General features: G+C 35.9%; 1 protein-coding gene across 6 annotated transcripts in view; it reads right to left on the reverse strand.

Moving 5' to 3' along the window:
• ST7L (suppression of tumorigenicity 7 like) overlaps positions 1–14,012 on the reverse strand; it is a 59,908-nt gene that overhangs the window by 5,936 nt on the left and 39,960 nt on the right. For 3 of the 6 annotated variants that reach the window (XR_004234019.1, XR_004234018.1, XM_031967304.1), the window contains exons 12-14: positions 9,515–9,665; positions 6,992–7,084; positions 2,133–2,272 (exon numbers count right to left, since the gene is read on the reverse strand). Coding sequence is in view for 4 of the 6 variants with exons in the window: in XM_031967304.1 (XP_031823164.1) it covers positions 2,133–2,272; positions 6,992–7,084; positions 9,515–9,665 (384 nt within the window). In the remaining 2 variants the exon portion in view is untranslated. Of the gene's footprint in view, positions 1–1,767; positions 2,273–6,991; positions 7,085–9,514; positions 9,666–14,012 lie in introns of those variants that run through there. The other 3 variants (XM_031967305.1, XM_031967303.1, XM_031967306.1) reach the window with 1 other exon arrangement.

The raw sequence follows: 14,012 nt of genomic DNA on the forward strand, positions 1-14,012 counted from the left end.
ATATATATATATATATATATGTATGTATGTAAAAATCTTTTTGATAAGCCATGACCTGTAAGAATTCACTTTGGTAGGATACCATTTTTAAAATTACATACAAAAATCTTTTTATCGATTGAACAAAATTACAAATATATAAATATTTTAAATCAAAAGTTAATGGTGAAAAGTCTATTCTACAAGAACTAGAGGCTTTAATAGTGCAAGAAATTTCTGCAGCATAGATTACTTGGTTTGATTACATTTTAATCTATGAAAGGTTTCACCTCAAAATTTATTACTATTTATTCATAAAAGGAATAATGGGTATGGATTATACGCTACCAGAAGTCTATTTATTCCATGTGGTTCTTATAAGATCAGTGATCTCTCAGATCATGGCAGGCACTACATCCAATCTATCATAGATGGTGTAAACAGTATACTCCACCCAAGCTCTTGGCTATTACCCTCAAGGGAATAAGGTCAGTTGTTCCAATGTCTACAAGTCTATTCCAGATTCATCTTCTTCCTTACTGACCCGGCTACTCTTTCATATACCTAGAAACAAGTTCTCCCTCTATGCTTCCAGGAACCCATATGCACAGTTATACTCTTTCTTCAAACTGTGAAATGGATAGGATTCTCTTTGGAATCCATTCCTCTCCATGAAAAATAATGCAAACAGAATTCTATAGAATAATCTCTTTCCTTATCCAGTAGCACTGCAGGAAACAGTAACAGTGTGATCAATAAGCTCCCTTTTTATATTAAAAGGAAACAGAATAATTTGGTTCCAATCTAAATATCCATTCTTAAACAACAGTGTAGTCAGTCTTCTTGAGGCTTGACCAATGATCAAGTGCAAACTCAGATTCCCAGGCTAAGCGCCAGTGGCAACTTAACACATTGTGAAGCTGACCTTCAGGGAAGGGGGGGGGGGGGGGAACCAGCAATCATAACACTAATGCTAGAGGAAAACCAGCTGATCTTTAAGGCACAGAATAGGCTGTCACTTAAATAGGTTTTAAAACCATGGGGGGGGGGGGGGGGGAGGAGGGAAGAGAAAAAACAGCTGGAGGAAAAACAGATAAAAACTTTATGAAGAATGAAGGATTTTTTTTGACCCTCTCTGTTACCTCCCCCACCCCCCAAAAAACAACTTCTGACTTCAAGTATCATTGTTGATAGAACCACTAACCTACAATGCAATATCTTTCCTTGAATCTAAACATTGGAAAGTAAGGTCTTTAATTGAGTCAAGTATCACCTTTTTCTTGATATATTCCAATTCTTATCATCTTTTAATGTCTCCAGTGTGAAGGTGGAAAGATGTATCAGAAAATAGCAGTGGAAGACTTGAAAATGGAAAGGGAATGTGTTTTTGAGTTTCTTCTTAGCACCAATGCATGTTAATATATAAGGTTACTCAAAGATGTAAGATGTTATTTTTATACTTCATACATTCCAAGAATTGTATCCCTTTATCCTTGGTGAGGATACTCACATCGTGAGGCATGAGTTCTTTGAACCTCAGCTTACAAGCACTGCCTGGGACATAGAACCCAGGGGTGATGTGTATTTTAGTCCCTTAAATCAGGACAGCAAATGAGATGCAGTGGCCAGGGGCAACTTTCAAGTCAAATCACATTCTGTATCCAGGGCAACTGATGATTAGTTGATGATTGTTGCACCACCCTGGCTGTATTACTAAATTTAACCTAAATTGAGTGGATCTTAGAACTAATGATTTAGATTAAATGGAAAACCAGAAGCCTTGTTCATAAAATATGGAATTTTTTAAAAATGCCAAACAAAACATACAATAATGGTAAGCAAGCCAAGAAAAACTGGATTGTTCTTAAGTTAGTAATGAGTGCTGTATTACTATGAAGAGTGATCTATAGAGACCAACTTTATAATGTTCAGTACTGCACTCTTTCAAGTTTTTTGTTAAAGTTACAGAATCATAGGTCAAATCACCCAAGACCCAAATTTGAAGGCTCCATGGCAGCAACTATACAAGACATGACTCATAATTACTCTAAATGCACATTTTTCACATCTCAACTGGATTGCATAGACAAATCAGAAACAGTTTCCTGTGTGTCTCACAAATATTCTAAGCAAGTCCTTGAGACCATACTTACAGCTTTAGCAAAAACACCCATGATTTCAGGAAATTGATGGGTGAGAAGGGCAAGCATTGCTGTAGAGGAACACAGGCCTGCTGTGAAGTGAATGAAAAAAGGAAGCTCCTTCTTTGGGTAAACAGAAACATGATGAAATGCTGCAAGAAAAAAAAAGTCAGAATAATTATACATTATCCTAAAGAGTGTCTAACTTTATCTAAAATTACAGCAATTTCAAGTAAAAGTAATTTTTATAAGTAGAAAAATTAAGAGGAAACAAAGAAAATCAGTAAATCCCAGGCCACATGAGGTGTGTGTTACTGATGGTTGCTGATTTTAAATGATGCAAGAATGTGTGAGTGCCAGTACTGAAGCAAGTGCCCATGCTACAATTTCATGGGCTACAAAGCTGAAGGCCCAGATTTGGCCTCAACCCAGAGATTCCTGAAGCAACACCCAGTATTATGCGAAAGACAACCAATTCAAAGCAGTCTTAAGGATGTCAGTGATAAATGATACTTTCTTTAAATACATTTACAAGATCTAATACATCTAACATCATTTTTTCAGCAGCTGTAATATTTTTGTCTCTCCTTTGCTAAATTTACCACGTGCATTACAAAACCTAACATTCTATTATAGACAGGATTAATATTCAGGGATCTACGTTATGTTCACATCAAGAAAATACTGACTATATATGAGAAATAAGAACCATCCTATATTTTAAGCAGGATTATAGCAGCCAGGCTTCTTACATAGCAACCCATCTGTGACCTGCCTCCACCAGGCAGATGTAGTATCTGGTTTCACTATTCTTTCAGCCACTTCCCTTATATTCCCTCTCCACTGCCACCATCCTCATTTATTATCTCTCACCTGAAGTCCCCCCAGATAGCCTCCCTGACTCTGCCTCAAGTATCTTCTTCCCTCAGATCTGTCCTGCATGCAAACATTGGACAAAGCTTCCTAAATAATACCTCTGAGCCCCTCATTCTCCTAGTCTAATTCTCCTAGGCAAAGACAGAACATCATATGTCCTTTAGAAAAGGGGGAACATACAGTTTTGATGTGTGCCAGTGATTCTCATAAAGTCTCCTGCATAAAGGTAGTAGCAGGGGACAGATGCCAGAACTTTGTCATAGCTATCGCATATCTATGGCTACATGGTTTTCTAAAATGTGAAGTGTTCATGCTGTGTGACGGTCCTAATTATTTCTTTTTGGATGGCTTTCTAAAGAGAATCACTTGTCAGTCAATGTTCAGTTAATACCTCAAGATAATAGATGACTAAGAGAGAAGCACTCCCTTGGAGCCAAATTTCAGATTTCATCACTGGTTTGCAAGGAAAAATTTATCAGGGGGTATTATAGAAGACTCTACTAAATATGTGAGTGAACAAAGGAAATAGTCCCAGTTTGACCTTCATTCTGAAGCTCACAAGTAAATCCCAGTATGTAATAAGTCAAATCAAGGGTGAAGAAGGATTAAAAACAAAAAGTATTAAACACTTGTAGGCATTAGGATTTCATGTTATTAAAAAAAAATCTATCTGTTCTACAAAGTCATCTGACATACAGAGACACAATATAGACAAAGAAAAAAAAAATCAGAGCATGCGACCCCACCCCCAATTTGTAAATCAGCAGGCAGCATCCATATCTGTGGTGTTAGCATTAACTCAGCCTTGCCAACAGGCATGCTGCCAAAATTGTGGCCTTACAGAGAATTCTGGTTTTAGTTATATTATTATCCAGGCCTGGCCTTATGTCTAGGAAGAGAATATAGCTATTTTCGTAGCTTAATTTCAGAGGCAAGGAAGACTGCCCCCACTGCCTTTCCTCCACATCCCTCATTGAAATTCTACAATTAGAAATTCATTCTTTTGGCTTAGAAATTCTGATCCCAACCATTAAAATGCAAATTCCTCTGGGAATGGGAGCAACTTCAATTTCATCAATTATTTCAGTCACAGGAACAACAAAAAATTTATGGGACATTTTCCATAACAGATTTGCACACAAATAACTGTGCCAAATGGCAGCACCCAATAAGTCTTATGGAAGAGGTACAAAGTGATCTGGGATTCAGAGGAAGCTGGGATTATATGTTATTGAGGCGCGAGGGAGGGCCCCTGAAGAAGCTGGCATTTAAGGTATTTCAAGATTTTAAACAGGCAAAAAAGTAAGGGAGAAGGAACAGTCGAAGCCAAAAGGCAAAGATAGATTGGTTTGGGGTTTAAGAAGCTTTGCTCTAAATAATGTGAAGCCACCATAAGATGTGGAGTTGGGAAGTAACATGATCAGAAGTGAGCTTTAGGAAGCTTCATCTGTACACAGGACAGACTGAAGAAGATCCTGGAGGCAGAGAGGGAAAGAGATTGCTGCTGATTTACAAATTGGGGGTGGGGTCGCATGCTCTGATTTTTTTTTTCTTTGTCTATATTGTGTCTCTGTATGTCAGATGACTTTGTAGAACAGATAGATTTTTTTTTAATAACATGAAATCCTAATGCCTACAAGTGTTTAATACTTTTTGTTTTTAATCCTTCTTCACCCTTGATTTGACTTATTAATAAGAATTAATAATGCAGCTTAGTACTTTACAAATTTTATCTCATTTGATCCCAAAACAACTTGGTTAAGCAGGTGTTGTTATTATCCCTATTTTACAATTGAGGAAAGTGAGATTAAGTGACTTGGCCAGGGTCATTCTAGTGTCTGAGGCTAGATTTGAACTCAGTTCTTCCTGACCTCACTCTAGTGTCATGAGCTGTGGTGGAAGACTATTTTAGGAGGTTAAATGGGAGAAAAAGAGGCCAAAACAGTGGAAACAGAAAGAATGGAAGGTGTTTGAAGAATATTACTTTAAAAAAAAAAAAAAGTATAAAAACATTTTCCTGTTTCTTATATCACCCTAGTATCACCAAGTACCCTTCTCCTTTTCCTTCCCGGAGAGTCATTCCATGTGACTACCAGTATTTTTTAGAGAGGGAAAAAAAGGATTGGCACAAGTGACAGATATATTGAGAAAGTTTTAAAATGTCTGCAATGTGTAACACCTGTGGACTTCCTACCTCCATGAAAGGATAGGGTGGGTATTTTCTCATAGCTCTTCATTTAAGTCCTGTTTGAGCTTTGTATTTTTATGACATTTGCTTTTGGCTATTTTGTGTATGGTTATTCTTTCCATTTATGTTGTTGTTTTCTTGGTTCTGCTGACTTCATTCTGCATCATCTCAGGTAGATTTTCCCATGCTTCTCTGTATTCACCATCAAAATCATCTCTTATAACACAGTAATATTATATTACACTCATGGATCAATTTTGCTTAGCCATTCCCTGGATGATGGGCATCTCCTTGGTTTCCAACTCTCAGTTATCACAAAAAGTGCTGCTCTTAACTATCTTGGAATACATGGAGACTTTGTTTTTATCAATAGCTTTCTTGGGGAAGAAGCCCAGTCATGGGATCTCCTCAACTTTAAAAGAAAGGATTGGACGCAGCAATCTCTACGTTCCCTTTTAGCTCTGCCACTAACATGAGATAATTTTGAAAGTCTCAGTTTCAGTGTAGAGTTGGCAGCAGAAGCCTTACTGTACTGAGGGGCTGCTGATGAGAAAACAGAAGCAGAAATGTCCACCACTTTTTGAGAAATTCAAAGGAGATGGATGTATAGTAGTTCAAATAAGTAGCAGGGCTTTGAAGATATGTTTCTGTGTTTTATTTGTAAGGACAGAGGCTCAGGAAAGATGCCAGTAGAAAGGGAGATATTGAAAATTCAAGAGAGAAGGGGGATAATAAAGAAAATGAGGAACAAGTAAGGTAAGCAGGAAAGGAGCACAGGGAGAAGTGGGCCCAGGATAAGAGGAAGAACAAAAACATCATATGACAATACAAATTTTTAGGTGAAAGGAAAGAAAATCAAGGGTGCTTCTATCAGATATCCTACTCTCCAAAAAAAAAAATTTTTTTTTTTTTAAGGAGAGCAAGAGCTGAGGATTTCTGCTGAGAATGATAGAGTTAAACACTTAAGGATGGTAAACAAGATCTGAATAAGTCCTATGGGATAATTCTCAGTGTGAATGAGTTTTGTGGTCTTTGTCTTTGAGGTAGATATTTATTTGTGGGGAGATTTATTTTGGGGGACCATGAGAACATTAGAGAATATATATAGGGCATAAAAAAGAAAGCTAAAAGCTATGGAAGGCAATCTTCAACCATTTCATAGCTTTTAAGAGAGTTGCTATTGTAGGAAAAGTTAGGAAAGACAATCAGATGAGGATAATGAAAACGTGCAGATTTTTTAGGGCATGGACTATTAAATTTTTGTGAGGATTCCCCTCCACCTCCCGACTTAATCCATAAATAGTGAAAGTAACAATAACTGAATCCATGCTGCTTTAGATAAGAAGACAATCAGTCTATTACTAGATTTTACAAAACATTTTCTTCTAAAGAATATAAATTAAAGTCTACCTATATTTGAGTAGGGACACTAATGCTTAGCATAGTAAACAATCTTGTCATTCAAAGATATAATAATAATAATATTCTTTTTTACCACTTGTTCAATTAAACAATGCATTGTTGGTTAGTTTTACCAGACTTTTTTTGTTTTCTTTTTTGTTTTTTTTTGAATAAGGAATGACACTTTGGAAGGAAAAGGATATACTAAGGAAGTATAGATGGTGAAAAACCAGAAGACATCAATAATAATTTATTTTTAAAAAGACAATATTGAGGATAGTTAAGACAGCAAGTTAGATTTATACAATGCTCTGAGATCGAAATGAAAATGCTTCAAAAATTGAAGGTCAAAATTATGAAGGAAAATGTAGTTGCACAACCCAAAAAACATGAAAAATTCACTTACTGGGTAATAGTTCTCTGTCGGCTGTCTCTGTGCAGCTGGGATAAGGGTAAAATAGATGGCCTTTCTCTAATGGGTATGGGATCATTCTAAAGGCTAAGGGAAACAAAAGCAAAATATTTGCATTAATGCTGTACTTCAGTGAAAAGCTACATAGCATTCTCAAAATAAATAAAAATGAATGAATAAGTAATTATTAAACACTTACTGTATGCAAAGCACTACACTAAGTGTGGGAGATACCAAGGGAAGAGTAAGACAATCCCTGCTTTCAAGAGTTTCTGAAGGCAAACCATCTGAATTCATTTTGTATAATGAGAGTGACTATAACACATTCCAGTATGGCAAACAACCCTTATAAAAAGTTTTAGCTACACATCAGACCAAAAGGTCCCAGGGTCCAGAAGATGTTAAGGCCTCTTTAAAAATGCCATTTCCACTGATAAAACCTTATCAGTTGCACAAGTGAAATCGCTAGTCAGGGCCAAGGACTCTGGTTCAAGAAATCCATCGTCCACGTCTCCAGTGACCATGGTTGCCACACCCAGCACCTGCAGAAGTACTTGGCAGGCCCCATCTGCCCAGAGCCTAGGGTTCAGGGCACTAGATTAGAAGCACTGCTTTCCCCCAAGGTTCTTGAGTTAAGGGTCCTGAAATGTCTTTGCCAGTGTCTGAGAGGAGACAATGGTCAGAGGAGCAATGGAGATGATGATTTCATTTGGTTTTCCTGATAGAGGCTACTTCCTGTTTCTCCCTCAGATATCTTGAGAAAGGAAGAGCTGGGGTTTTCTGTTGAGAATAATATGGCTAAGGTAAGAAGCTGGAGAGTGGGGAGAATTGGAAAAGCTTCTGTGGGAGAATTATTAATGTGAATGAATATTATAGTTCCTTTCTTTGAAGCAATTACTGATTTATGAAAAGACTAAGAACCATGAGGACACTGAGAAACTGGGAGACAGGGAGCCATGAAGCCATGAAGCAGGGCATAGAAAGGAAAATATAAAGCTACATGGAAGACAAACTTTGACTACTTAAGAGTCCTCTTCCTGCTGCTCCTGTAGCAAAATAGGCAAGATAACCGTGTTTTACAAAACAACCAAGCAGGTTCTTCCAAATCTTGAAAAGATCAACTCTTATCCTTTACTTATTTAGTACTTTATATTTGCCTTCTGGGATTATTTTCCTCACTTTGTGGGCAGCTGACTTTATTCCAAAGAGACTTCTACATGTGATTCCTCAGGTTACAGCTGAAGAAGCCCATCAACAGAGTTGCTTTTGGTCTTGGTTCACTTTGGAGCAAGCTCTAATAGTTCCTCTAAGGAGTTGTGCATAAAGTTGTAAGGGCCTCAATTCAGCTAAGTCTTTCCTTTGGTCAATACTGGGAAGTGTTGACCTTATGGGCTTTTATGGGCTACTGGCCATTGAGTATCTTTTTAAAAATATGGATTTAATTTGATATGGATAACGCTTTTAAATATCTTTCACTTACACCATTTTGTATTTTACCAAGTACAAGAGAGTAAATGATATGTTCAAAATTGTAAATTAAGTGAAAAATTAATGAGTCATGATTATTCATGAAAAAATGAATAATATTATGGTGAGGTTATATGAAAGAAGAATGAAAATAAAGTTATACTTTATTACTTATTCTTATTTGATTTCCCGAATGAATGTTTAAAAATAAAATTGTAGTTTCTGAAGGCAAACCATCTGAATTCATTTTGTATAATGAGAGTAACTACAAGAATTCCAAATGCTAAAAAACAGGTATCTGATTATATATCTATACTTTCCGGTCTATTTCTTACCTAAGAAGCTTAAAAAAAAAAAAAAGAAAAAAAAAACTTAGCTCCATTTCTTGCAAAGAAATCCTTAAAATAATTAAACAAACATGGAAAAGTCTGGTAAAGTTTCCTACGCTTCTCAATGTAGACTGTTACCCTACCATGTCCTAAGTAGAAAATTTCATGAACTTTGTCCAAAAAACAAACAAACCAACCAACCCAAAACAAAATCCTCTAGGGAAAAGCCTTACCAAACTGAGCTGGACTGGTCCTCAGATGATAGACATAACTAACATCTGTCAAGATCCAGTCTTGAAGTCTGGGTAGCTCAGTGGGACCTGTCAGAGGTCGATCTCTGCTTATACTGCTTTTGAGAGCCAAGAGTCACCTCCAGGCCATGATGAGACATTAGAATAGGACCTGACATGGCGATCTGCAGAAGAGTTCCCTATAACCATATATTTTAATATATGTTTGCATAATATATCACTACATCTAGCTACCTGTACTTTCCTGGTTAAGAATGCAGCTTCTGTCTCACCCCAAATGTGGCATCAAGATAAGTGAATTAAGCATTTCCAGCAACAAACCAAACATAATAGTATTGAGTTCACTTTGAAACTAATCTGAACAACAAAGCCTTAAGGAGGCTAACACAATCTCATTAAAGCAGACTGCTTGTGAATGCTGTGAATAAAGTCAGAGAGATTAGCTAGTAGAGTTGGAAAAGAATACTTACTGCCTTCCCACGTACACTGCAACAGATTAAGGGCACCTTCTATTCGCTTCCAGTGCTGAAGATGAAAGAAAGCATAGGCAACTGCCTCACTGTCCCCCCGTTTCAGAATATGTTCTGGGGGCAATATTAAACTTTTCATTTCAAGTAAGTACTGGAAGAATAACACACACAAAGACACACAAGAGAAGAAAAGAAAGTGAAGTTATCTGGATTAGACCCAAACTTCACAAAAACATAGATCTCAAAATGTTAGGAAGTTTGTCTGCTATAATGAAATCTCTGGGTACTTGGAGTGACAGACTCATGATAAGGCCGAGGATCCAGAAGAGCAGTGTGGGTATGTTAAATACTGATTTAAAAAACCACACACACACATACACAAGATTCTCAAAGTTTATAATATTCTCATTGGCCACAATAATGACAAAAGGAATAAAGTTCCCCCAAGATTAAAATTGAAACAGAAGCTGAGAAAGTCAGTTGACAAATAATTTCCCCATGAATATCCCTGAGAAAAACAAAAATGAAGATGTTAGCAATATAATAAAACAAAAATAATGTCAAAATTTTACAAAGTACCATGCTGAGGAACACTGCACAGAGAGAACTTTTCCTTTTTTCCTCTTATTCCTGAATTTTCAGGAAGGACAACTAGAATTAATAAGAGTTGTCAAACTTTATTCTGAAATCCATCTTTTACTCTAACATAAAAACCCTTCTTTGCCATTAAACTCATTATCAAAAGCAGAGTAATAATGGACAATGTATTCATCAACCATACTGAAATGAAGATGGAAACTGAAATGTCCACTTGAACATGTTATCTTTATTACCCATGATAATACTATTCAATACTATTTAGCTGGCCAATCTGGCTTTTCTCCACTTAGGCAGGGCTCTGACTGAAATGGGTTCAGAAGACTCTCATTGGTTATAAACAATCTGATACTGAATTATGAGTCATAATAGCCAAACCACACTAGCTTGTTATAAAATGCAAGGGAAAAAGTTCCTACTTGCAGATGTGTTGCATAAGAAACATATTATTTCACTTCAAATCAACAGTGTGGTTCCCATGGTTTTTTATAAAGGCCAAAGTAAAAAGGACAGAAATCCAAGAGAGAAATTTGCAAAATTGAGATTCTATAGTCTTGTAATGCATGTTAGTTGAGAACAGTTTCAAAAAATTTTAAAGGAGATCATTAAGTCTTGAATTATAAAATGCTTCTAATATATGCACCTAAATGCACAGCTCACTTCAATCAACCAAATATATATATAAAATAAATTTTTTTCCAATTTGTTTATGAAATAGTCCTCTTAGATAATGACTACACTTAATCCCCACCTTTAATCATTTTTGCTCTTGATGTTTCTGACTCTCTCCTCAAAGTGTAAGAATGCAGCCTGCTCATCAATTTATTTCAGCAGATGTCACAAACTATGAGATTATTTACTAATCCAGTTTGGGGACTTAACATTTCCCATTCAGTTTCTTAAAGGAATGCAGCAAAGGTTGTGCCCTGGTCAAGCAAAGCCCATTTGCTGCCTGGCTGGGTTCTCTCCCTTAGTGCCTTGGGCCTATACTTGGGAGGGTAATATTCTTTCTAATCCCCTTTAATCCTCTTCCATTTTTTTTAAACATAGTAAAAGATCACTCACACCAGGCGGCTGTGGGAAAACTGGCTCAAATATCTGACCTCTGACATGACTCCTTATGCTCTCTGTGCTGAATGTGCCACAAGTGCACTAAGTGCTTCAATAGGAAGTGCTCACACTCGCCCGCGCACGGGCACACGCACACACACACACACACACACACACACACAAAATACTGCAGCCACAGGAAAACCTCTACCTGAAAATTACAAATATTTAATATCTTAATTTTGAGACCTACTTAACACAGAGGAATTTTCCATTAAAGCTCATTTTGGTTTTTACAAATAGCAGCTCATATGGAACTGTAAAAATATTGCAATTATCTTATATTTACACTACTGGAGATTTTAGTTTACTATTAACTAAAACCTTGGATTCCAAATGTTGTACATAGCTACAGAGACCACTACTAGACATTCAACTTGAACCAAGGTATTAGAATAATTTTTGTCTTATAAGAAATTATTTGAAAGTCACAAGAAATACTTTCTCAATATAATAATTTGTTTAATAATTCAAGTGATAAAAGCACTCAAACATATATGAGATTTTTTTCTTTTGTTCAGACCTGCTATTTCATAGATACAGAAAAATCCCAGGCATGAAATTTCCTCCAGTAGCTTTTCTACAATTTAACAGATTTAGGGAGTTGCATGGCTAATTGGTATTAGGGAATAGGACTTGAATCCTGGTCTTCCAAATTTAATCGCTCTATCTACAACCTCATATGTGTATCTACATACACACATGCAAACTTATAAAACATATTTGTGAGAAAATAAATCCATGCGGTTTCCTAGGAAAACAAATCTGCAATTTTAAAATTTTTTCCTTGCAATAATTTATTGACATATTATCTAATTTTGCTAATGATTCAAATTAAAATATTTTACACCTTTATCACAAATGAAAATTTTATATTATTCTAAGCTTTTAAAAACTGATCTAAAAGTCAAGAAAAATTCTCCACTTAATTGAAAATGTTGGAAATAAAAGATGATAAGTTATTTCATTCCATCTCTTACCTAATTTCAAATTGTATGTCTAATCCAATCATCCCAACTAACATTTATTAAGTACCACTATGTGCAAGACACTATGCTAGGCACTGGGGATACAAAGATTAAAAAAAAAAAAATAGCCTTAGCCTTTAAGAAGCCTACATGCTACTGAGGGAATATAAAATGTATACAAGTTATTAAATACAAAGGACCAAAATATAATACTACTTAAAGAAGTAGGGATCATCAATAACTAGAAATGTCTTTGAAAGAAGCTAGAAGAAATATTTTTTAAACAAGTAGGATCACCAACAACCAGGGATATCTTTGAAGGAAACTAGGGATTTAAAGAGGGGGAGATGAAGATAGAGTGAATTCTAGACATGGGGGGACAGCAGACGCAATTTCATAGAGGCAGGGGATAGCGTGTCCTATTCAGAAACAACTAAGAGACCAGTATGATGAGGAGAGCTCTTTAAAAGATGGGATATGAAATCAATTGGGAGGAATTTGCAGCAGTAAGATAGAAGAGGTTTTAATATCATACTATAGGAGCAGTAATGAACTGAACCAGCTATGCCCAGAAAAAGAACTCTGGGAGATGACTAAAAACCATTACATTGAATTCCCAATCCCTATATTTATGCACACCTGCATTTTTGATTTCCTTCACAAGCTAATTGTACAATATTTCAGAGTCTGATTCTTTTTGTACAGCAAAATAACGTTTTGGTCATGTATACTTATTGTGTATCTAATTTATATTTTAATATATTCAACATCTACTGGTCATCCTGCCATCTAGGGAAGGGGGTGGGGGGGTAAGAGGTGAAAAATTGGAACAAGGGGTTTGGCAGTTGTTAATGCTGTAAAGTTACCCATGCATATAACCTGTAAATAAAAGGCTATTAAAAATATATATATATCATACTATAGATTTTATATCTTATCCTAGAGGGAACTGAGGATCACTGAAGATTTTTGAATAGGAGAAAGATCTATGTTTTAAAATGATCAATCTGGCATGACAGCAATGTAGAAATTATTTGGAAAGGGGAGAGAAGATAAGCCAGATGAACAACTGTAAGAGGCCACTGCAATAATCATGACAAGATTTGAAATTATGGATTTCCTTGAGTATCATAACCATGTTTTTTTTGTCTTTCCGCAACACCCAATATACTACTTCACACATGGTACTTACTCTGTTTATTAGCTAACTCATTCTAACATATATAGCTGAAACTTTAGGATTCTTTACTAAATTATTTTTCCATTGATCTTAGATTCTTGAAGGTTACCCCAGGAGAACATAAGTTCTGCTAGAAAGCTAGAAAACCTTCAAGTACAAGTCTGGTCATGGATGATGTTTCTGTTGTTGGAGAACCAACCTAATTATATACAGAGGTGTAGCACTTGGAGTTTGGTAACCTGGTAATGAACTTTCCTGGCCACAGAATTGTAGTAAAAAGACCAGTCAGTCACTAAAGCAAAGAGGATGCTGTGAAATTATCGATACAGTATCCACACCAATGAAACTTGATTCCTAAAGTACATGTAAGAATTTCCAACTATGTGTGCAAAACAGAAGCCATTCCTTCATCATGGTATAGTAGAAAGAATGTTGGATTTCAGGAGGATTAGAATTAAAATTCTGACTCTATCACTAATTTGTGTGACATTAAGCAAAGTCACCTAAGCTCTCTGGGTCTTTATTTCCTCAACTATAAAAAAAGATTTGCCTAGTTGCTTCTTTGATTCCTTCCAATTCTTAATCTATAATTGTATGATTTAAATGTTTGCTTAATTATTTTATTTTAAAATAAATATGTATA

This window comes from Sarcophilus harrisii, chromosome 4 (genome assembly GCF_902635505.1).
Source record: "Sarcophilus harrisii chromosome 4, mSarHar1.11, whole genome shotgun sequence".
NCBI lineage: Eukaryota > Metazoa > Chordata > Mammalia > Dasyuromorphia > Dasyuridae > Sarcophilus > Sarcophilus harrisii.